This window comes from Haliotis asinina, chromosome 15, assembly GCF_037392515.1.
Source record: "Haliotis asinina isolate JCU_RB_2024 chromosome 15, JCU_Hal_asi_v2, whole genome shotgun sequence".
In the NCBI taxonomy this organism is placed as follows: Eukaryota; Metazoa; Mollusca; class Gastropoda; order Lepetellida; family Haliotidae; genus Haliotis; species Haliotis asinina.
Genome location: NC_090294.1, coordinates 44,189,324 through 44,216,191, shown reverse-complemented (window position 1 = coordinate 44,216,191; position 26,868 = coordinate 44,189,324). Strand labels below are relative to the sequence as shown.

At 38.6% G+C, this 26,868-nt stretch overlaps 2 protein-coding genes across 2 annotated transcripts in view; one reads left to right on the top strand and one right to left on the bottom strand.

The window, feature by feature from the left end:
• LOC137265590 (transcriptional regulator QRICH1-like) overlaps positions 1-11,075 on the bottom strand; it is a 63,273-nt gene extending 52,198 nt beyond the window's left edge. The window contains exon 1 of the mRNA XM_067801019.1: positions 10,961-11,075. Within this exon, the coding sequence (XP_067657120.1) occupies positions 10,961-10,987 (27 nt within the window). The 5' untranslated portion in view covers positions 10,988-11,075. The remainder of the gene's footprint in view (positions 1-10,960) is intronic.
• LOC137265595 (arylsulfatase J-like) lies at positions 1,795-26,761 on the top strand. The gene is made up of 8 exons (XM_067801024.1): positions 1,795-2,119; positions 6,253-6,439; positions 6,759-6,946; positions 7,762-7,873; positions 20,606-20,701; positions 21,560-21,803; positions 22,263-22,414; positions 23,257-26,761. The coding sequence occupies exons 1-8, from the start codon at positions 1,874-1,876 to the stop codon at positions 23,520-23,522; spliced, it is 1,491 nt and encodes a 496-aa protein (XP_067657125.1). The 5' UTR covers positions 1,795-1,873; the 3' UTR covers positions 23,523-26,761.
• Positions 26,762-26,868: the final 107 nt, after the last annotated feature.

Sequence of the window (26,868 nt, the reverse complement as noted above, 5' to 3'; positions counted from 1 at the left end):
CTCCATTGCTGTAACACATAGTTTACGAGAGTTTTGTGAAAGGGGCCCCAGATGACGACTTGTAACAACAATACTGGAAATGTTTAAAAGATTAAGAAGTGGGGTCAATTTCAAGAATATGGCAACCAATCCTCAAAACACCACATAAGTATTAATAATGCCCGAGAACAGTGCGAATATTTTGTGTAACCTTCTCCAGCTGCAATACCGTCATCCCTGACCTTCCTTATTCACTAGGGGCGGTGGGGTAGCCTAGTGGTTAAGGCGTTCGCTCGTCGCGCCGAAGACCCGGGTTCGATTCCCCACATTTGTACAACGTGTGAGGCCCATTTTCTGGTGTCCCCCGCCGTGATATCGCTGGAATATTGCTAAAAGCGGCGTAAAACCAAACTCACTCACTCCTTATTCACTGTATCAGACATTGAATGTAACGTTGGGGCTTTGCATTTCATTCTTCAATGGATGGCTTACTTTCATCAAGATTTTCTCACTGGAAGACCTCTCTAGCGTATTCGTACACCCATAATGACTCAAATCATGTTCAGCGCCAAATAACTCCTATCACGATACTTAAAACCCTCAGATATTTCGTTCTGCACATTACCTCAAATTCCAATGACGTCGAGGGTCAAACCAAGTTAGCTGTTTTGTACATCTGGGATAACGGACAGCTAACAGACTAATTTCGTCAATTACTGACCATTCTCTTGGACACACAAAGACATGGAAGCAGGTATGTTTATGACATGAACAGACGAAGCCCTTAATTCTGATATTGTCACCGCATTTGTGTTGCTTTTGAATTACACAACTATGTTCTAAATTCCCTTTGTAGGAATTTGAATTTATTTGAAATGGACTCCCTTTTGAACATATGCTCTTCGGTAAAAGTGACAAATTGGGTACCCACAAACTAGAATATTGGGAATAGAAAACATTATAGTTAAGTAAACATTATGACCGCTCATAATTTATGGCGGGGGTGGGATGGCACGGGGGTTGTGTTTGATGACGAACTTAATTAGGTAGATAAAAATACCTTTACAGTATGATTCACAATGTATATGCTCCCCTATCCACCCCAAAACAACCCCAAAGCCACAAATAATGGGTGGTCCCAAAGGGTGAAGACATGTTGAGCTGTAGGTTCTTTATGGTGAGTGCTGGAAGGTGATAAATATGCGTGTGAATGCCTCCGTTGTCAACTGCTCGTTCAGCTTACTGTCGCGACATCTAGGCACGAGTAAGAAATAGCCCTCAGTTACCCAGGCTTGTCTTACGAGGCAAATAACAGGATAGGGTGGTCAGTCTCTCGGACTTTGTTGACACATGTCATTGTATCCCAACTGCATAGATCGACGCTCATGATGTTGATCACTGGAATGTCTAGCCGGTCCAGAGTTGATCATATAAAGACTTCAGCCATACAACCGTTACTGAGTGAGGAGTTACACAAGAAACATATTAGAATTACAACTGATGGAGGCAGAACAAAATAAGCTATTGTGGAGTCATCAGTTGCCACACTTGTCCTGTTACTTGACATGAACACCGATGCTCATGCTGCTTATCACTGGATTGTCTGGACCAGACACGATTATTTACAGACCGCCGCCAAAAGCTGGAACATTGCCCTATTCCACACACAGACAAATACATCATGAAGCAACGCACAAACTGTAAATATTGTATTGTTATCTAAATTTCTTTTTCCCGCCGTACTTTTTTTGCCGTACTTATCACACAGTTCATATTTAGAAGCACTGTTGATGAGTTCGCACAAGTCACATGATCAACCATTGTCACATGATCACAAGGGAACTGCTCGGACGACGTTTGACACCTCTTGATCTTGAGTACTTTCGCGACCACCATGCACACTGCACAGATATTGCTATTATGTGCATGTTGCACTGTTTTGTCAGCGAAGTCAAGTCGCCCAAACATTATTTTTATCCTCGCTGACGATTATGGATTCCACGATATCGGGTACCACAAGTCGGAAATTAAAACACCAAATCTTGACAAGCTAGCCGCGGCTGGTGTGAAGCTAGAAAACTACTATGTCCAGCCCATCTGCACCCCGACACGGTCACAGTTCATGTCAGGGAGGTACCAGGTGAGTCAGCCGTACCATCTGTAAACTATGTATTCTACATCCCGTCATTCATTCTTGACTGACAGATAGTTCACAGCTTTTTGATGTACTGATGAACAGAAAATATGAAATCTTATGTATATATTCTTCTAGTCCGTTGGTTAGAAAAGATGTGATTAATCTAGCTCAGTCCCTTCTGCCCAACCTTCGTGGTGCACCAGTTTACACTTATCAGAGAAGTTTACAAAGTCCGTGGTCAAAACTATCAGACTTTCAGATGGGATCCGCTGTGGCAGAGTGAGCTAGGCTGCTGCTTTGTGTGCTTTCGATTAGATGCAGGACTCTGAAGAGATGGGACTTAGTCACTAGCCCGCTAGCTTGTGGCTAGTAAAAATCCAGTCGGGACAGTAAATCTCCACAGTCACTGACCGGACTGGCAGGTGGCTTTTCATTTGGTCTCTCCGACGTGTAAAGTTAAGCCTAATGATGAAACACATATTTCAAACAGTCAATGTTACCCCAGTTTTAAAAAAAAGGAAATAAATCTTCCACTACTAATTACAGACCCATAATTCTGTTATGCATCCTTGGGAAAGTTTTTGAAAAAATAATGTTAGAACATTTACATAACCATTTCAATAAAAATAGCAATTGAAGTAAATTCAGTAATGAGTAAATCCGTAAATTTCGATCAGGCTTTACCACAAACCATTCTACCACTCATAATCATAATATATGTTCAGCTGCAGATACTCATCAATTTTATTGTAGGATTTTTGTGACATTTCAAAGGCATTTGACAGGGTGTGGCATAAAAGGGTTATTGCACAAATTAGTAAATTATGGTGTTCGTGGACATTTGCTTAGTTGGTTAAGAAACTACACTGGCCCAAAAAAGAAACGCATAGGTGAAAATCCAATGTTATGAGAGATGATTTATTAACTTAAATTGCACAAAAAGTAATGGAACTTGAGCAATGATAATTCACACGGGTATTAACAAATGTGTGTCAAGACATATACAGTCATTCACAGTGGTATTAAGCGTCTCTATTTTCCATGGCATAGTGAGAAAGTCAGTATCTGGTGTGACCACCACGGGCATCAATCACTGCTCTGCATCGCCTGGGCATTGACTGTATAAGACGTCGTATCCGCCTTTGTGGGATTCTTCTCCACTCATCTCGCAACGCATTCACCAACTGTAGACGTGTCTGTGGCTGCGGCTGTCGACGTCGTAACCGTTTACCCAATTGGTCCCATAAATGTTCAATTGGGTTCAAATCCGGCGATTTTGAGGGCCATGGAAGAACTGTAATGTTGTTGTTGGCAAGGAAATCCGTGGTAATGCGTGCTGTGTGCGGTCTTGCATTGTCGTGCTGGAAAATTTCCCTTCTAGCGTCAATTGTAGGAACAACATGACGGTTCAGAATTTCATCCCGGTAGCGTACAGCATTGAGATTCCCTTGCACATGCACCAACTGTGTCCTGCCGTTCACAGATATGCCTCCCCACATCATTACACCTCCACCACCGTGTCTGTTGACCTCACGAACGCACTGTCGAGCATATCTCTCATTTCGACGTCTGTAAACACGCATCCTTCCATCATGTCTGTACAGCAGAAAACGTGACTCATCGCTGAACCAGATCCTCCTCCAATTCAAGAGGTTCCATGCCCGAACGTTCCTGCACCACTGAAGACGTGCACGACGGTGATGGGGATGCAGAACAGGTCCTGCATGAGGTCGCATAGGTCGAATTCCATGCTCTCTTAGGCGATTCCTGATGGTTTGTGGAGAGACTCTACGCAGCCCAGGAACGTGATCAGCGGTATACGTAGCAGTGACGGCCCGATTACGCAGATGAAGCACCCGGATGTAGCGGTCTTGTGCTGGAGTTGTCACCCTTGGTCTCCCACTCCTTGGACGGTCTCTGGTCGAGTTGTGTTGCGTGTATCGTTGCCAGAGACGGGAAATCGTGCTCTGCCTCACATTCAGACGTCTGGCAACTGATGACTGACTTTCCCCAGCTTCCAGACGTCCAATGGCTCTATTTCTGTTTTCTTCATTTAACCTTGGCATTTTTCGCGTCGCATAGAAAGAAATTCGAAGAATGAATCGCAACAGGACCTGTCCCCTTTTATAGCCATCATAATCAAGATTGAGATCCTGCATTTGCACGTGCATAATGCTTTCAGATTTTCCCACGTGCAGATTATACAAAGCGTTTTCAAGGTGCTGTGGTGTGGCGAATAATCACCAGAGGTTGTGTTTGTTTGTCTGTTTTGGTTGTATTGACTATAAAAACACTTAATATTTACATTAATTGTCATTCCATTCCATATTTTCCGAAAAAATCTACTTTAAAAATGAGATTTTAGCTATGCGTTTCTTTTTTGGGTCAGTGTATTTATCTGATAGACGACAGAGTGTTTCCACCAATGGTATATTATCAAAGAATTGCATGTTAATGCGGGGTTCCACAAGGATCTGTCCTAGGACCATTCTTGTTCCTGTGTATATCAGTGATTTACCTGAAACTCTAATAAATGTCCGGGCAAGACTGTTTGCCGACGACACTTCAATTGCTGTTGCAGGAAAAGATGTAAAAAAACATATAAGCTACTCTCAGCTATGACTTGAATTGCAAAATTGAATGAATGGGAAGAGAAATGGTTAGTTACGTTTAACCCGAATAAGACAAAATTCATGCTTCTTAAAAATGGAAATTGTCCACAGGGTCCTGACGTGATTTTCAATACAAACATTTGGAACGTGTAGATCAGCATAAACACCTCGGTGTCATGTTTTCAGATAATACAAAATGACCTCACCGTGTATCTGATGTAATAGAAAAGGTCTCAAAAACTGTTTCCTCATTGCGGACGCTAAAGTACCTATTACCTAGGTAGATCCTTTTCAGTGCGTATGAGATGTAGATTCAGCCTGTTTTAAAATATGCATAAGATAATTGCCCCAGTTTCATTTGTCATGAACTTGAAATGTCACAGCTTGAAGCAGCAACAAGTGTAACCGAATTGCCTAAATTCGCTTCAATATATAGTATATGCAGTGAAACCGGTTAGTTTCCACTGAAAGTTAGACGAACACAAAGAAAACTGTGTACATTCTTCAAAACTGTTAATATGCAAGCTCCTGATACCCTGATAGCGATACTTCCACCTTTCACAGAAACCATTTCTGGATACAACTTGCTGAACAAATCAGATTTGGGTATTCCTAAAATCAGGAAAAGTAATCTATTTATGATTCTGCAAGTTTATCGATGCTCTCTCCTGTACAAATCCATTATCATCGTATAAATCAAAGTTATCAGAAAACAATGAAAAAGTTCCATAATATGTCTGTTTGGTAAAAGAAAGACAAATATACTACACACATAGTTAAGACATTCGTGTAGTTCACTACATGCTGATCCTGTTCGTGTTAATTTATCAGAGAGTAAAGCTAGCAGTTGTGGTGCTCCGGGGGAAAATGGAAACAATTTCAACCATACCCAGATTTTGTCAGCTGCCGTTTTGATCTGAAGCAAGACTTTGACCTATCAAAACGTTCACGTAGACATTGATATCATTCTTTACGACAGCACTGCTCTGCCTAATACTATTAATGAAAATATCTTTTGTCATAAATACATTGTATGAAGTAACGATTAATGAAACATATGTCTTAATATTTTTATGTCCATTCATTACGTCCATTCATTATTGCAGATGTTTCTGATGAGAGCGGGTTGTAATACAGTACCTGCGCCGAATCCTTTTCAACATGGAATAAAATACGTTCAAACAACGCATGTCTACATTCAAATTTCGGGCTAGAGAATTCTTTTGTGGGCTAGTAACTTTCATGTATAGCTAGCCCGACTGACTAGCAACATTTGGAAAATATTTCAATCCCTGGACTCCACCCAACAAAAGTACTAGAATCTGTATTTTACTGAGAAAGTGTCATCTCAACGTGGTATATTTGGCCACTATCTAAATGGCATGTGTGTTCATGTTTGTAAATAATTAAGTCTGAACCAGACAATTCAGTGATCAACATCATGAACACTGATCAATACAATTGGAATATGCAGTCCTGTCAACCAAGTTAGTAAGTCTGGCCATCTGTTTTGTCTGTTTTCAGATTCACACAGGTTTACAACACAGCATCATCTGGGGCTCTCAGCCGAATGGTCTCCCTCTGGATAGCCCCACAGTAGCTGAGAAGATCAAACAGGCTGGCTACTCCACCCACGCTGTCGGCAAGTGGCACCTGGGTTTCTACAAGGATGACTACCTCCCTACCAATCGGGGATTTGATTCATACTATGGTAAGGAAAGATGTCGACTGTTATGTTTTATTTGTTGTTAAATGTGGCAGTCAGCAATATTTCAGCTATATCATGTCAGTGTGGAATTAATCAAGTATTGACGGGACAACCCACTGATTGACATCGTGAGCATCATCACAATATGAATGCGAAGGCATATTAACCAAGCCAACCATTTAATCCAAATTGTCACTACAGTGACAAGTTAGGCTTGCTGGAGACCAGGAGTTCTAACGCAAATTTTAATGGGACTAAACGGTAGGCATGGCTGACTGTTAATACCTTAATTCTTTGTATATCTGATCTCGACCACCTGCAGGCTACCTGACAGGCAGCGAGGACTACTTTACACACGCAACTTGCGACGGCCACGATCCCAGATATCGGTTTTGCGGCCTTGACCTTCGTAACAATACAAACCCAGTTTTCAACGAGACTGGCCACTATTCAACGTATCTGTTTACGGAGAAGGCCATCAACGTTATCAAGGATCATGATGAGTCTAAAGTAGGTGAATGACTGACAAATCACCAAGGACATGCATACGATGTGGCCTAGCAAGTGTCATTCTCGAAGACTGTTAGAGGATGGTCACAAAATGTGGTACAACAACCAGAAATCATAATTGATAGAGAAGAATTATATGAGTGCCCATGTCATACCATGATTACGACACAAGTGCCTAAATGTTGGTATTTCCCGAGCGAGTGCAAATGTAAACATTGTAGGATATGGACACGAATATATTGTTCTGTTTATTACGAAACACAAATAGGGGAAAATAGGCTGGCTACCCGCCGTCGCCGTATACAGAAAGCAGGTGCCCCTTTCACAAAGCTCTCGTAAGCCTAAGCTCTCGTAACTTTTCCCGTAGCATTCCTAACTTCCTATGTTACAGTATAGGAGGTATGAATGCTACGAGAAGAGCTACGAGACTTAGGCTTACGAGAGCTTTGTGAAACGGGGCCCTGAATCATAGAAACGTGACGTCATAACATTGATCACGATGTCACGTTACCATAGCACAGTGATATTTTGCCCTATGGCATCGTATGAAAAATATGAACCCGATATTTTCGCCCTCGTAGGTAATAAATTGTTCATGTTTTAAATTTTATAGAGCTACTGTAATCAATATTGCAATGTTAAAATGCGTTCATAAAATTTACTTTCAAAGGTGACTTTGTTCATATACTGGACTTGTACACATGTGTGCCCTTGGTGTTGTCGCCATGTAGCTGAAATAGGCTTATAGCTTGTACTTGACACTTTGATCGTGATGTTAATTTTCGACTCATTCATGTTATGTTTTATGTTCGCAGCCATTTTTCCTGTACCTAGCTTATCAATCAACGCACTCACCGCTACAGGTCCCAGGGAAATATTTGAACCCGTACAGCCACATCGAGGACCTGAACAGACGCACTTTTGCTGGTAATGTAATCTCTGTCTGTTAATGAATGATGTCATCAGTAGATAGTCGAGTGTATGGCCTGTTTCGACTTACATTATCATAAAACGTAAATGGTAATACTTGCAGCAAATTGTAAGAACGCATGACGTAAATTGTACTAAAAACGTAAATCGTACCAAAAACGTAAATCGTACTAAAAACGTAAATGGTAATGAAACCGTAAATTGTACTAAAAACGTAAATTGTACTAAAAACGTAAATTGTAATGAAACCGTAAATTGTAATGAAAACGTAAATTGTACTAGAAACGTAAATTGTACTAAAACGTAAATCATACTAAAAACGTAAATTGTAATGAAAACGTAAATTGTAATAAAACTTGACGTAAATATTAATAATCTTAGTAGTCTGTCGTACAGACCCTGAAGCAAATATATCCATGAAAGCCCAGACAAGTCTAGAAAATATGGCAAGTCTAGATTTCCTTAGCTTCTGAAAATGAAGAAAGTCTCAGGGCTCCATTTCATTATATTATTGGGGTTTATTTATTTTTTTAACTTTGTTCAGTAAATATGTTCACTTCAGAGACTAGTTGTTAGCCTATTATCTTAGTAACGGTAAACTGTAATAAATGTTTGTGTAAATTGTAATAACAGTTATAATCATGCCTAAATACGCGTTTTCGCTGCATTTCACATTTCATATAAGCTAGTTAAGGCGATAACTCAATTCTGGACTAGAACAATTCCTACCAAGATAATTGCCACCGGAACAATACCCGCCTAGGACCATTCCTAGTGCAACACTTTTTAGGAAGTCACTGTCTGTTGGGGTAGTCCGTGGCGATTGCTTGCAGGCGCACCTTGCAAAAACAATGCTGTTTCCATGATCGGGCAAAGTTCAACCCAGACAGCATGTTCAACCAAGACAGCATGCATGTTCAACCCAGATAGGATCTGGGCTATTACATGGTCGGTGAGCACATCCAGGAACCTCCAGATGGAGGTTTGACAGGCTAAAATGTTGGTCAAAAGGCGACGATGCCACCCCTCCAGATGATTAGAATTGTGCTGTTTTTCTAGCAAGATATGTACGCCCACCTTTCCAAAACATTCACATTAAGATGCGTATATCTTTGGCAATATTACATCAAAGTGAAAATGAAAATTTCATCAAAGTCAATTTTTTTTCATTTTCAATAATACACCAAAGCCTGGCTGAGAATTGCCCTGATCATTATAGTGAAAATAACTGGTTGGGAATTGTCCTATGTGGCATATTTGTCCGGGTGGGAATTGTCCTAGATTATACGGGTGTCACTTGTCCTGCTTCCAAAGAAAAAGATGGATTTCGTTCGAATTTGGTACCAAGGTATCGTGGCGAGATTCACGCACAGCAGTTGAATTTAGTGACCTTGAGATAATTTGCAAGGTCACAGCAAAAATATTTGCCAATACAAAAACTGTTAACGCGATTACTCAAGAAACAAAGTGACAAATTTTGCTGAAATGTAGTACCCAGCGGCTTTGGAAGGATGTGCAGACACCAACTGAATTGGGCGACATTCAGATGAATCAGTATTCTTATGGAATATATTATAACCGCAGCATCAAGGATGCTCTTAGCTATATGGCCAGGGACTGGGAAAGGCAGGGGCCAAGGGCCATTTTATACATTAGAATAGAAAATGGCCCATGAAAATTTTGAAGTCTACTATTGACAAAAGGACAGTGGCCCATTCTAAATTCGGAAAATGGGTAATAATATGAAAATGGCCCATTGTGAAAGCTCTTCATAATGACTGTATGACGAGAAGTGATAGTCATCCTGATATATAATGGATATAAAATCTCCAACTGTCCGCTTCGTCGTGTTTCTTTGGCAAGTATCTGTTGGGGTTTTGATATATAAACAAACACAGAGGGGCATTCTAATGGGTAAATCTAACACTCTTATATGCATGTAGATTTGGGTGTGTGTGTGTGTGTTTTGACGGGTATATGTACGTGCAAAATGTAGTCAGCTTCACCTAGAACATGACACAAATGAAGCTTTTAATGTTTTATTTTTCTACATATTATCTGTCAACCTCAAGCAAACGTTCCAGCCTCACGATCCCCATTTAGTTGACGTATTATCTCGGTACTCCCCAAAACGCAAATATTTCAGTACATGCATCACAAACTTCAGGAAACAAAATGTGCAAGTGAGCGAGTGAGTTAAAATTTAAAAATTTTACGTAACATCGGCACTATTTCGGCCATATCGTGGCGACATAAAAATGGCACCAATGTGTATATAAGTATATAGACTATTATTATATACTTATTAACAACAGTATTAACGCGAAGGACAGTTTAACGACTAGTTTGTCACATACTAATAGTTTGAGTTTAGTGTAAAATGCTAAATCATTTCCAAATAACAATATCAAATCGGGCTATAGATCGTCAGCAACTGAAGGTAAATCACCATGCTAGGATCCTTTACGTTATTTTTGCTACCTGCATAGTCCCTAGCTGGATTTATACCACCCCCTCAACAGTTGGCGAATTTTGAGCAATTTACCCTTGAAATAAAAGTTCAAACATTCTACGATTAAAAGTCTGGCAATGATCGACAAATATTGAACGATGTGTTCTTAAGTACCCTAATCGGATGGCAATATATCCGACGGTACAGCCAATAACAATCACAGTAATGTACCGAGTCGACAAAAATTAAAGAGAACGTATTGATTACAGTAAATGATCGATCAGAGATGAGGGAGAATGGCTGTTGCATGAAGTCACTCGCCATTGTCGCTCTTTGCTGTTTCATCTGATGACTAAACCACACTTGTTGTTACATCAGCTAAATATTTAAAAAAAACAAGTGTTCATCTTAACGAAATGTGCATATTTCTGCTCTCCTTGACCGTGATATAGTAACATTTCAGTTACACTATGAATACCAAACGTTTATAACGTTCCTCCATGGTTCATGTTCTAACTCTAGCCCTGTGAACCTGCCCCTTTGTTTATGTATAGTGAATTTACAGTGTGCACCATTCTCATTCATTTTGTGCAGTTAATTTCATTTGAATATTTGTCGCCGCGTTCACATACCTTGTCTGTTGTCAGTAATCTGGACATTCTGTGGCTAGTTCCAAGGCGACAAAATTTTCTGGAGGGTGGAAGGTGTCGTACTGATTTTGTACCTGACGCTTTTAGTTTTACTGCTGCTACTGGGAGATTCTACTCGATAGGCGTTGTTATTATCTTGGGCCAAGGGCGAAGTTTGTTCCGTGTCCCTCTGGAGGGGCGGGGTGACCTCAACTTTGTAAACTGTTAAACATTAGAGATAGAAATACTATATTTCTAAGCAAAACTATTTGTGGCGATCCATTTTGGTTCAGCCTCATGAGTCACAACAAAAGCCACACAAACATTACACAGATTGTATGTCTTATGTTTTCGAGTTGCATAACCTAGCTCACATGATAAGTAACAAAAGGGGGGGGCAGGGTAGTGTAATATAAGATAGTGATTGTGTAGGTATGTTGTCAGTACGTGTCAAGTTAACCTGGCCATGTTAACCTAGCCGTGTTAACCTAGCCGTGTTCGGACGTCATAAATAGACTTCATTTCTAACCGGAACTACTGTGGCGATCCATTACGAGTCAGCAACAGTAAAAGCAACACAAACATTACACAATTTTTTCTGTCTCTAATGTCTGATTACATAAACGTGCATTCATTTTGACAAGCTAGAATAATGTTTAAAGTAAGTGAGTTTTCTCTGTTCGTCCTCGGTGATTAATTAGTAGTGAGTGTGCCCCATGGATTGTATGCCTTTTCTAGATCACAAAGATCGACACTGCATGTTGTTTATTAATTACAGCGTGTTTGACAAATGATTCTAAACGCACTAATTCATCAATGGTACTTCTGTTTCTTTTACGAAAACCACATTGAATGTCAGTTATTACGTTCAAAATGTGCAAGAATCCCTTTGTATGTTTGAGATTCGTACTAGTCGGTTAGAATCAAACACAGATATAAAAGGGCACAAAAAGACAGTTTGAAACAACAGCTTGTTCAAGCGACCCCCCTTCATCTTCACTGAAAGAGCTTGCTTCGCAGACACTATCTTATTACCATAACTTGTTCTAATGTTTTCTTTTATTCATGCATGGTGGTATCAAACTAAATAGGGTTCAAACTAAATACTGAATGGTCACACAAGTGTCAGCTCTCAATGTATTGCACGAGCATACATCTGGACAGATTGTTTCTGAAAGATTAAAATGGGACATCCTTTAAAAAATCCCCGTCTAAACATAAATCAAAGAATCCATATCTTTGAGTGTTGATTATGGTGTGAAGTCATCCTATACTATACTGGATATATTTTATATGAGATTGTCTGAATACCATTACCCAAAAGGAGCAAATGACAAATCGTTTTTCATGTTCTGCAAATTATTAAGAAATATTATACCCTTGTTGTAATGACTAATATCTCGTTTGGATACGACTGCTGATGATCCTTCAGAATAAAACAGAAGCTTTTCAAACATATCGAGAATATCGTTACGCTGGCTAATTTTTAAACGCTTCGTAACATACTTTAAATAAAGAGAACGTCTAAGGAAAAGAATTCGATCTCTGGTTGCTTCTGACCTATTTAGATGCAATATATATATATATATATATATATATATATATATATATATATATATATATATATATATATATATATATATATATATAAACAAATATACAAACAAACGAGCAAACAAACAAATAAATGGAATAAAGTAAATAATCTGAAAAAAAAATTCGATAACTATTTATCACCTCAGGCTACTGAATCAGGTGGTTATTGGATGATCTATATTGTTTGGTTGAAATGTATTACTTCATCGGGACCCATTTTTCCTCTTGTAACTGATGATTCTGGGATAGCTTCAGCTTTCACAAATCTGGATAAGGCACAAACATTAAATGAATGTTTTGTATCTGATTCAAATGTTAACGATGGCGGCAGGACTTTGCCAACATTATTTGTCGACATTTCTCGTGGAATATTGCAGACTTTAATAAAAAAGTTTATGGAAGATAAATATGAGTGCCCTTGTTTTATCATGTTTACGACTCAACTGCCTATATCTTGGTATTTTCTGAACCAGACCAAAAGATATGCCGCTATTTAGGTCGTGAACATAATATGATATGGTAACGAATATAATTTTCTGTTTAGTACCGAAGTCTTCAATTGAGGAAATTACGCGATAATCTTTTTTCCAACAAAGGCATTTTCCCCACCATCATTGTATTCGGAAGGCGGCTTCTCAGAAGCAACGTGACGTCATAATAGCCTTCATGACGTCATTTCACCACGACAAAGTGATATTTTACCCGCATTCGTAACTACTCGCCTCTTTCCGTAACCTGCTGCCGGAATGACCCGACTAGTTACGAATGATTTTACCCGGTGCATATATCGCATGAAAACAAACGCCCCCTAGTAGGGTATAAGCATTCTTATCATCATTCTTTGAGGTTAATGTCACCCGTTGATTTCTTTGTTGTATATTGGGCTATTAAGCTGATGTTTTCCTCAGTATATTACATCAAGTTATCTCCAGGTCACTAAATTCAACTGATGTGGGTGCATCTCGCTCACCTTGGTAACAAATCTGAACAAAACCATCATTTCTTTCTTGAGTTAACGCACTAAAAATCTTTATATCGGCAAGTCCCTCGGATTTTTTTCTGTGACCATGCAAATTAACTCAAATGTAACATAATTAAAACACAATTATCACTTATTCATGACATATAATATACATTACAGCTTGTTAAAAAAACAAATAAACAAAATTATAAGCGTACAATCGCGATTCAAAAGTGCGATATTTTGTACTTGAGCTTACTTCCCTCCAAACGAAGCCCTCGGGAGACCGAACCCAGTCATAGCGGGAGGATGTGCACTCAAGTGTAACGACGGGTTCCGACTGGCTGGTTTATTTGCTGATACGCTGAGGGCTCATTGTGTGTACAGAAAAATGATCTGTTTGGTGAGCATTTTAGAAGTATGGAGGGTCACAAGAAAGAATAATTCTTTATAAATAACAACTCCTTTTATGGAGTGTAACGAAATACACCGAGACTAAGTTTACTTAGACTGTCCTTTTATTGTACTGGATGCGTCGTTTCAGTATGGGTTCATATACCGTTGTCAAGCAAAATCATATACACTAGAAGGAGTTGTTATCCATAAAGAATGTATATACAGATGTTGGGTTTTGTAGATACGTGTTCTCTGAATTGCATTCGAACCAATCAAAAATCATCACAGTAGAGATGGTGAACTACTGCATGGCTGGAATCTGTCATTCTTCCAAGTTCAAAGCAGGACTTGAAACTGACAAAGAGTTTGCACCAGTTTCCGTCAGATCCAGTCATCCGAGAAAAATGAATGTGGTTTGTTTGCAACACAAAAACATAAAAACATATCATGTGTATAAGTATCACACCTGCCTAATAACATATTGTGGCAGAGACAGGACTCGGATGCACGAGTCATAAGTCAGTTTATTTGTTTGTGGCGTATAGCCTGATAGGTATAAACTCAATTTTTTGGTACTCTTTTTACCACTGCATATGAAAGACTTCTGGTTAGTCATAAACGGAACGCCATTTTTTAAAAAACAAAACAAAACAAACAAAAAAAACTAGTGGTTAATTAATACCAAGCGCTTAAAAGTTGCTAAAAGCCATCTGCTTCTCTCGCCCGCAAACGAAACCATAGACAGGTTACGTAACTCTGTCGCCAGAGCCCTGCAGTGACGTCATAGAAGGAACGATTTTCAGTTAGTTGTATAGAAAATGTGAAGGAAGCTCGTCATTTTGCTGATTTCACCAAAGACATCCGAATGGTTGTGCTGCCGTCAATTGCTCCTTGTCACTATACACAGATTTCCACTAGACCCCGTAGTTTGTGCTTAAATTGGTTGTTTGTGCGTGCGAAGCGAGCGTTGTGGAAGCCTGTGGTATATACTAAATCGGATGGTTCGCCCCCTACCATGCTTCCAGGATAGAAAATGGAGTGCAAGTTTCATCGGGTTTATAAAATCAAGACTGCTTACTACACATTGCTAACCAAAAGGATTTTGCATGAATATAACGCTTTCTTCCCCGGAAGCGAGTTTGAGGTCGAAGTGACAATATTATCGTAAATAATAATAATATGCCTCGCTTCCAAGAGTGAAAGTGTTATGTTATATGCAACATCATGTAAAATCCTAATGTCCATCAATAAAATATATATTTTACTACCAGTAAAACGTAATTTTGATTTTGTAAGTCGGTGAAAACAAACTTATATAGTATTTATCCTCAGACAGGGCGCCGCCATTTTTGAAAATAGTGAAGTCACGGACCTGAAGTCCGTTTGAATTATTGAGATTATGGTTTGTTTTCATCAAGTTAGAGAATCAAAAGTACTTTCTACGAGTAGTTAAATATGTATCTGAATCATGACCAAAAGGATTTTGCATGACTTGTAACATAGCGACTTCTTCCACGGAAGCGAGGTGGGGGCGAAGTGAAAATACTGCGCGATAAATTTCTTCACATGGTAAATTCACTTGGTTTGTAAATGTTCACCCACCAGTATGTAGACCCTTGTCATTGTGGTGGGTCTTTACATTTGGTCTCATAACCCTAATTACTTTATAATCATACATGTATGCATTTTGAAACTTAATAAGGAGATACGATATGCAGATACTTATAGCGAATTTAGATCAGGAATGTAATATCTAGACCAATGCCAGTGTCAATCGCGATTCGCACGCACGCCCTAGTGTATGTTGTCTGTATCATTACACTTCGCGACGAAAACAATGATTTTGTTGAATGCTAAAACAACTTAATAAAAACAAAATGCAAAAATTAAAATTAAAACAAATCAAAGTTATAGGAGCAATGTCAGGTGTTACCTTGTCCGAGGAATGTATCCATCAATACTCACATAAACGAGCGAGATACCGTTTATCTGCAGATTTCCCAAGTGATGTGTCTTTTAACAGTCTAATATACGAAAAAGTGATGTATCGTTTCAGGTGTATAGTCTCATTGGTCACCCAAGATAGCACACCTGCCAGGTAATTGCATAATGTCCGTCATTCTTTTAACTAAGTAATTAAAAGTTATTTAGTTAGCCAATAATGAGCAGTCAATCAATGTATTGGCGGTTAATCCTTTGAAAGGAGGGTGTTCTTTTTACACAGACACAGACACGACAGAGTGTATTCAGTATAGATTAGTAAATGTACATACATAAACACTACCTTTTGACAAATCCGCATTTTAATCCGCATAAAAGTAATTAATCAACCAGCGTTTTATCGGTTAATCCTTTGATCGTCCAGACACAACTAGCTACCTTTGTCGGGTAATCTAAGTGGCGTTACCACTAATTATACCTGTTATAAATTCATTAACTGAGCATCAAGTGAATGATGACAAATAACGTGTAAGTTTGTACCACTTAACACGGATTACAACCAAGCGACATCAAGTGATTTGGACAGAATCGTCTATGAAAACAAGGATTGTAACTCGGAAACTAGGCAAAGCAGGAGACAAAACTAAATGATAGTAGATTGTAAGAACATATAGCTTTCCCTTTTCACAACTGCTGTCACGATTTCAGGTTTGTATAAACCTGTAAACGAAATAGTTTACCCCTTGAAATGTAGATGAATCTTGCATAGGCCCTCACATCTATACCTACTATTACGTCACGGAGACGCGCCGCTCTGATTGGTTGAAATTTTGTTCGCGACTGAGAAATGTGCACTGTTGTCAAAAAGGTCGATTTAAGGTAATTAAAGATCGAAATGAGTAATTGCAATGACGGGCTTTCATTTATGACGATCCCAATGAGTGATTTATGTATTTTCACCCCCTAGAGTATATGTGATCTTTAATTTCAAATTGCATGTGGTCAATGGTTGAAGCTGTGTATTGCCAGGGAGCCTATATAGAGGGGGAGAAGAAACTCCTCGAAAAGCCGCTGAACGTATGTCTCGGGTCGTTATGTAACCAGTGTAGCCAATATAGTGGCAGCGTAGTATTTAAGATTGAGCCCGGGTTTTTTTAAACAGCTAATTAAGTTCGCTGAGTGTTGTAACAACTGAAATCCAATATGTAGAAGAAGATAGGATAGGCTAACTATTTTGTCACTTCAGTTTAAGTCAAATAATTGGTATTTGTGTCCATATTAGGACAGTAGATTTGTAGTAAAGTTGCAAGTCGGTAAGTTATAGCTCACTGGCTTCTATTCTCGATTCACCGCGGAGATAGACTAAATTGTGCCGATAAAAACTTCTTTCACACATTCGTTTTAGAATTTTTAGAAGGAGAACATACCTTTAGTTGAAAGGTATTTGCAAGTAATAGTGACAGTTTTATGACTTAAAAAATTGTCAGGGTGTAATTGAGGTGTGTGGAAAATTTGACATTTCACCATTGAAATGCTATACGCCGTTGTTTGAGTATTCATAGTTATTTCCTCAAAAAACATCTTTCACATACACCTTTAATTTTTATGAGGGGAATATACTATCAGGTGAAATGTGTTTGCAAGTAATAGTGATAGTTTCATGATCTAAAAAGGAATGTTAGGGTGTATTTGAGGTGTGTGAAAAATATGACATTTTGCCGATCTGATCTGATTCGCCATTGATGCTTGAGGGTTATAGTTCCATAACTTCTTTCTTTCTTGTTGATCTTATTATTTGACAAAACTGGAAAGGCGTTTTAGAACGCTTTGTGAGAGTTTTACACTTTATTTTTTAGGGCAGTGTTAAAGTGTCAGATAACATCTTGTTAATGTCCTTTACATTCCCCACATGCAATAAGATTTCTGAATTAATTATTAATGTAAACAAAAATGTTTGTTTCAAAGTAGATTTTTTAAAAAGGACAGCTGATGTTAACACGTGTTCTCGCGATACTTTTGCGTTCTTTAATATGTTTTGGGGGGGAAAGGCGCAGTGTATCATTTATTCTTTCATTCATTCACGTATGTACTTCTTTCTTTTATTCTTTATTTTGTTGATTCATTCACACAATTCTTGCTCTTAATTCTTACTATAATTCATTCATTGTAAAATTCCGACTGATACAATAAACTGACTGAGTTCTGTTAAACCAGGGATAATCTACAATGTATATACTCTGTATAGTCTCCCTGGTTAAACACAACTGAAGTTGCACTGGGAACGAGCCAAGTCACTGTGTGCGTTGGAGCATGACGAGGCACACGTTAATTATTACAAATGGGAAAGAAAGCAAGTGAGTGACCTATCCCTGTTGTGGATTCTCCCTGGTATTGCATATTATCTTTAGCAGACAAGCAGGCAGACACCCAAGCGCTGGGGGAAATTTAGTGAATCGATTGAACTCCGATTTCCGACTTTATAGGCTGATTTGGCATTTTTGATGATTGGTTTCGTAAGTGCATACCAAAATGTATCAGAATCTGCAAAGTTGTGTTTTACGTTGCATGAGACGTTTAAATGGTGTCTGTGAATCTTGCCACACCTTGGTACCAAATTTGAAGAAAATCCTTCATTTCTCTCTTGAGTTATCGCACTAACAAGCTTATGAGATATATGAAATGCAACAAAAAAAGAACACACGCGTGTTCACGAATGATTAAAACTGTTATTACAGTTTACGTAAATATTTATTACATTTTACAGAAACTAAAATTATTTCAGTTTGCATAAACTTTATTACAATTTGCGTATTACAAATAACGTCAATATTTCTTACAATTTACGCCGGTATTACAATTTACGTCTTTATTGCAATTTACGTCAAGGGTTATTACAAGTATTACAATTTACGCTTTCATTAAAATTTTTGTCGCCACATAGCCTGTTTCTCTCTCTCTCTCTCTCTCTCTCTCTCTCTCTCTCTCTCTCTCTCTCTCTCACACACACACACACACACACACACAAAGTGAGTTAGGCTCTACTCCCCTTTCAGCAATATGTCAGATGTAATTTGACTTGTGTGATTTTCTACCTTTCCTTGACCGAGAGCATGCTTCAGCACTTGGAAAAGAATAAGTCTCATTATAGTATATGAATTACATTGTTCTCATTGTCAATAATTCAGGTCGAACTGTACTTAGTGCTTCATTTGTAGATGAGAAGCTGTGCCACTGTACAGTATGTTTTGATTACAAACAACAATGACACCTCGATCAGATGTTTTAACTATTCTGTCATGTTCTGGAATATACGTTGAACCTCTGTAAAAAGCTGTCAAAAAGTGAAACTAGACAAGTTTAGCATCCTTATAAATATATGATATGATTAGTAGAGACCCCGACTGCAAGATAACCTACGACGTTTTAAAGAGTTAGTTGTCTATCTGTAGATTAAATGCCATTTTGAAGGGCTGTTTTGAGTTCTGTTTCTTTTTGAATACAAAGGTCGATCAAATGTGACATACACTGTATTTTGGAATACACAATGCGATCAGATATAACATTTGTTGAATTTTGGATGACACTTTCTCAGTATATAATTTACAGATTCTATCACTGTTGTTAGGTTGAGTCTCATCCGGGATTCGAACTGACACCATCAGAGACAGACATCTATCTAATCGCCATCACACAAAGTCATTATTACTTAACATGTGAGTGGTATGTTTTAGAGTTGGGAACTGGTTGAAACCTCACAACTGATGATTGCTTCGTTACCAACGAACAATCATCGAAAAAAGTTGGTTGGTTATTTTTCACATTTTCCTATCCAGGGCCCGGATTGTCGAAGCTCTCTTAGCGCTAAGATAGTTATAAGTGCCATACAGTAACATTAACGTACGACTATCTTAGCGCTAAGACAGCTTCGAAAATTGCGGACCTGGGGCCCGTTTCACAAAACGATCGTAGCCTAAGATCTCGTAAGTTTTCTCGTAGCCATTGTACCTTCTATACTGTAACACAGGAGCTACGGATGCTACGAGAAAAGTTACGAGATCTTAGGCTTACGAGAGTTTCGTGAAACGGGCCCCTGGACCCTTATTCTCAAAATGTTCGTAGCCCTAAGAAATCTTAACTTTGATCGTAGCCAGTGTGTTAAGAATTGGCTTAAGAAGTTCGTAGGGCTACGAACGTTTCGAGAATAGCTAGCCTGGTTGTTAATGCAGATATGGAGAACTTGATGCAACTTAATACTTTAAAGTGATGACTTATGTCCTAAACATACACTTCCTGGAGTCTTCAAGGAATATTCAGTACGACTTCTCAGTTAGTCAAGTGAGTTTTCTAAATTTTAGGCCCTTTGATGAATATGTTCCATCGTCAAGTATTTCAAACACCATAACAGTCGTTCCAAAATCGTTTGTATTCGATTATTCGATTACTTGGTCGCCTGGCCACTGCGACCAATCTTTGATTATTTCATTTAATTGGAACACCACTAGTATCTATTAAGTCAATGCAAACACCTGGTGTCATCACTATTTAAACATGTGTTCGGGATTTAATCGGGATTAAAAACTTGTTAGAGCTTTTAGCAGAGGTCTCTGATGGGTGGGGAAAGAGTCTTGTCATTACAATGCTTGATAACCACCAAAATGAGATGATGAGACCAAACAAAGTACTTTCACATGGTTTACCATTCCCATATTAAACTGAACAACATTACTTGATTTACATTAATCTTAAACTTCAAGGGATGACCGCATGTATGGATGAGGGGATTGGGAACATCACTGCAGTCCTCAATGCTACTGGTCAGCTGGAGAATACCCTCATTGTCTTTTCCACTGGTAAGTAATGTTTTTTTGAGTCCAATCTCTCACCGTAACGATCGTCAGACCAAAGTGGATTAAAGATATTTGGTTATTTTTCCAACACCACGCTCGGCAACATTCCAGCTCTTTGATGGTGCTCTGTATATAATTGAATCTGGACTAAACAATCCAGAGATTGACGTCTAGAACAATTTTCACAATTTGGATATGATGACGTGTGAACCAAGTCACAGAGCCTAACCACCCCATCCTGTTAGAGACGTCTGACAGTCAGCAGTATTACAGATATATGACAGTGGTCTGAAAATAGCCAGACTTACCCGTGACCAACACCATGAGCGTCAAGTTATGGATACATGACAGGTGTAAACCATACTAGTGAGCCTCACCACCTAATCACATTTTATGACAAGCATGGGTTTCTGAAGACCAAATCTAACCTAGATCTTCACTGGTCTAATTCAGCTTGAAAACTAGAATACTGCTTTTCAGGATGTGGACGGGTTAAGCGAGTCGTAATTATTCATGAGCTACCTGACAAAATACTCGTTGCAACATATGTCATATTTGGGATTTCACTGTGGATACGAACCCACACCCTCAGAGTCAGGCACCTAATCGCCAGTACACAAAGTCAGCCTCCTAACCCGCAGTCGAAGTTGCGGTGGCTGAGCGGGTTAGGCGGCTGACTTTGTGTGCTGGCGATTAGGTGCCTGACTCTGAGGGTGGGGTTCGAATCCCGGATGGGACTCAACCAAAAAAAAAGTACTAGAATATGTACTTTACTGAGAAAGTGAAATCCCAAATATGACATATGTTGCATTTGACAACTTTCTATACGGCATCGTGTAATCAAAATACTCGTTTTTTTAGACAATGGTGGACAGATCTACGAAGGGGGAAACAACTGGCCACTGAGGGGATGGAAGGCGTCATTATGGGAAGGGGGATTTCATGGAGTGGGCTTTGTGTATGGGGATATGCTGAAGAACAAAGGAACTATCAATAATCAGCTGATCCATGTCTCTGATTGGTTCCCAACATTGGTGGGTGTGGCTGGTGGGTCCACCAGTGGAACAAAGCCTCTGGATGGATTTGACCAATGGAAGACCATCAGGTATGCTAGCGCTTTTGCATAGTTTCAAAATTATGCGAAATACGCATACGAGAATAAATGAAACTGGAGACCAACTCAATCCTAGAGTCAACTGGCACTTCTAAATTGCCTCAGAGTTCCTGAAATAAGGGTTGTTCTTGGCCCCATTTGTATTTTCTTTTGTAGATAAAACTGTTTCTTAATTTTAATATCGTCATTCAAGCAAAGTGTAAATGGAAGTGCTGAGTGTGTAATGGATGGTTGTATTGTATATGACTTGTTCAAATGATTTAATTTTCTGTGTTGACTTCAGACATGTTAGTATAAATTCCATACCTATGCAGTATGAAATTAAAGACTTGAGCTGAGAATTTATATGTTTGGAACAAGATCTCAGCAGTAGTATATGTCACAATGACAGCAATGTTTACTTGCTTACACAGCAAGGGAAATTATGATATTAATTTGCCATTGTTCCAGCGAGGGAGGGGCCTGTCCGAGAAAGGAGATCCTGCACAACATCGACATCTTGACACATCCAAAGGGAGCTAAGCTTTATAACAACACCTTCGACACGCGGATTAGAGCTGCTATAAGAGTCGGGAACTGGAAGCTCATCACAGGAAATCCAGGTTGGTGGACACTCACAGTTTAATACTGTAAAGGTGTTCAGGACTTCACTTATCCCGTCAACATACTGGGTTCGATTCCCCATATGGGCACAATGAGTAAGACCCATTTCTACTGTCCCCTGCTGTGATATCAGTGGAATATTGCCAAAATGATGTTAAACTAACTTAACTTACTTAATACCGTGGCTGGTGACAGGTGTCTGACTACGGACACACAATGCCACTTGGAAAGTGGTCACATGTAACATATGTCTTATTTCTCAGTAAAGTACATTTTCTAGTTCCTTTGTTTTGTTTGACCGTCAAAGGGGTGGATATGATTTTAAACACGGCGCTCTAGTAAGTTAAGGCTCTTTATGAGGTAGGACATGTTTTATTACAATCTTGATTCATGATCAGATTGTTTTTGGCAGTGCCACCATTCTATTTAGTATTTACCACTGGTAGGGCTATAATTGAGGTGTGAAATTCCAGGCCAGTTTGACAGTGGCGGGAAAAGACTTTTGTAGACGGTAACCTCTTGTGACTCAGGAAGATGGTTCCAGGTCTTTAAAAGCTGATAAAATAAAGGTTAATATAAGATTATATGGTGATATATACCAGTACTTGTGATATTAACTAATAAAGGATCACTACAAGCATATACAGTTGCCAACAAGTAGCATCAATGTGAAGAATGCCAATAGAGTGATCTCCCCTGACCGTGTGTCTGAAATGGCTGCCATGATCACAAAATGGTTCTGAATTAAGGATCATGTAAACAGAAATTCTTGTTTTATTACATGTCTATAGACAATTACAACTTCCATGTAGTCACTCACACAGTCTGCTTTCAACCACAGGAAACGGCAGCTGGATTCCCCCACCACATCTAAGTAAAGAGACGGTTGTGGACAAGGATGATGTGGCGAAGAACCTATGGCTGTTTGACATTGCAAAGGACCCAAATGAACACAATGACTTGTCAGCATCACAACCAGGCATTGTTAAGAAGCTGCTGGACCGACTAGAGGACTACCAGAAAACAGCCGTACCCCCAAGGTACCCTGATCCTGATCCCAAGTGTGACCCCAAACTACACGGAGGGGTGTGGGGACCGTGGGAGTAACCAGAACTAACTGGACACTCAACCTCAGCAAAGCAGGTTGTCTCTGATTTGGGTTAACATCCCAGTGTAAACTGTAATTGATTAACTAAAAGACAAACAATTAGTTATAAAATAATGAAAACTCAGTGTTCGTTTAATATGTACTTATGTACTGGAGTTGTGAAATATAACTTGATATATTCCAGTTTTAGGGGTTTAGACAAAAATGTATTTTTTATCCTTAATATCATTTTAAGTTTTGATTTTGCTAACCTTGAGTGATAAAGGTATATTCATCTATTTCACAAAAAAAAAAGTTTCATGTATTTCCAACAAAAATAGCATTTATCGGCGAAACTGCAGTCGTTTGTCACATCCGGGTATTTTTGTATGTGTTTTCGACGGTGAGCCATACTTTCCCCGCCGCGCTGCGAGAGGGTGTTTTGATCACATGGTTTCCTGTTTCATACCTAACCTGTCACTTGCAGACGACTGATCTTGTTGAATTTTGCTCGCTATTTTTTGTTATACAGGCAATTGATTTTGCATCTGAAGTGGTATTAACGATCGAGGGTAAATAATATTGTTGTTTATTTGCTCTTTACATGACTTAATTTCTTGATTTCAATTGTCAATAAAATGTCTCACGACAGGAACTGATCATTCCTGCCCTACCGATGAAACTGTTTGTGCACTCCGATCGCGCACGTACTTCCTCGATACAACGCTAGCAATGCAATCGTCGAAATCACCAAAAAGTCGAATTCAGCTCGCTTTGGGATACATGTATTGGAATTAGCTATGAATGTCAGATCTTTAGGTAAAGCTATTTTGGGACACGTGTCACCTATATTTGCATGATATATTACCTTACTTTACGACAATATCTGGCTACTCAGAGCAACTTCTTTTGATTGGTAGCTCAGTCTTTTGGAATGTAGCATTGGTCATTTTTCTTGATCACGCAATTTTTGTAAATGTAGTTTCGGCTATCTTTGCTTTGTTAGCCAGTCCTTTAGAGTTTAATTTATTTATTTCTCAGAGTTTAATTTATTTATTTCCCAGATGGTAAATATATATTTTGAAAACTGTCTATCCCCGACAGCTGTTGATAAAGCATTGACTGTTTTATACTTCTCAGTGATTTATTATAAGGGTAGTTTATGAGATGTCATTGTTAGTGGTTCAGTAGTCATTCACACATACCTTTTACATTTTTAAATATGCCTATATCATGGTATATTTCAAGTCTTTAAAGGAGGGAAAACAGACATGGGTGTTTCAGGTGAATGGTATATTTATCACAACAGAGGTAACTCTGGCTGGTAAGTATTCTCACTCATGGTCTCAGAATGGTGATAATAAGTGTTTGTATTCAGTATTATTGAAGAGATCACTCTTAACCATTTACTTAATTCACTTATATTATTGATCCAGATATCTATTCTGTAGGAAATGTTACATCACAAGCATCCATGACAAACCTTTATGATACTGTCTCAATATTAATGATGCTTGGTCAAATGTAATTAATTAGCAGCATGCATGTAAATGTAACATACCAAGGAGATTATTGTAGTAACCAAAGAAAGATATTTTATCCATTGAGACAACGCTTTTGTTATATTTCATTCTAATTCTAGTCAATTGTTACAAAACTAGAGCAGTATTGACACAATATGTTTGTACAGGAACACTTAACATACATTGTATGTGTATGTTTTACATGGATTAAATTATGCTTTATTTGGGGTTGTATACCGAATAATCTTACCTTTATATCCAACATGACCTACATTTATTTTTAATATATTTGAAATTATACCTATAGCAAGACCTATACATATTTTTGATATATTTGAAATTGTAGGTGACAGTGGATCAAGAGAAATGTCAAGATGTATATCAGTTTCTTCATAATTGTTTTTAAGAAACCCAAGAGTAGGCGGGAGCTGTGATGTGAGGTGCTTTAGATAGATGTAAATGTTCACACAGTTACTTTATTTACAGAGCCAAAATGATGAAATCATGAGCATTTTACTGCAACATGTACAAGCACTGCAAATGACATGTTCAATGTATTGAAAATATGTATAACCAAACCATATTGGTGTTCATGTCAATTAGCAGGACAGTCATGACGCTTGATGATTCCATAATATATTGTTTTGTTCTGCATTTATCAGTTGTAATTCTGAGGTGCATCAGGGGCGTAGCTACCATTTTAGAAAATATGCCCGGACGTACACACGATTATTGCAAAAAATAACTTTTCTTCTAATTCTCGAAAATACCTTCAAACACGTTGTCAGAGCGATTCAAGAAGTGGGAGTTTCCAATAGAGTTACGATACAGAGTAAACGCTATTCTTCATATCAAACATTTGAAAGGCGTCTTTCTTTAAGTTATGGCTGCTTTCCATCGACATGTATGTGAATATTTTCTTAGTCATGGTTATATCATATATGTGAATCAAAACTGAAATGCAGGTCTTTTTCAATCGTTGTTCTTTGTTTATTTTTCACTTGTTTAATATTTAATTTCGAAAATAAAAACAGATGCGGGATTTATCGTCATGAATCATTGGAATAAACATGCGTTAAACAATGTCAAAACATAACATATGTGCACATGAGGAAGTCTCGTTTCTACCAAATGATCATTCAGTCTAAATTAATGGTAGACTACTCCAAGTTATCTTTATGATTTTAAAATGTTGATAAGATAACAAACGTTTTAATTTATTAAAATCATCAAATGTCAAACGATAGTATTTTAGGTCTCTTAAAAATGAAACTTAGGCAAGCCCCCAATGCTACCTAAATATAGAGCTTTGCAAAATATCAACCTTACACCAAAGACTTGTACCTCCATTGGCTTCCGGTAAAACGACGGATCGAATTTAAGCTGCTTTGTCCTGCATTCTAATACTACTGGCAAACCTCACCACAGTACTTCTATGACTTCTGCGACTGCCCCAGCAGAACCCTTCGGCCTGAATCCAAACATTTGTTTACTGTGCCGAAACTCTCTAGCTACGGGTAGATGGAAATCATTCGCTTACGCGGCAGCCACATCCTGTACAGATCCTCCCCTTGATGTCCGCCAATGCCAAACTTGTTCTGTCTTCAAAACACCTATCAAAACCCATCTTTTCCGCCATCCTATCTTCTGATAAATCCCCACTGCGTTTTGAGCATAATATGCAAGAATGGATAAAGTTCAATACAAATCCACAATAAAATACAACTGGCTTACTATGCGATTGTTGTCGTTGTTTCTGTTTAACACTGCAATGTTCCAGCAATTTGGTGAAGGTATGTAGACCATTTGAGTACGGAACACAGTCGGGTCAACAACATCATGA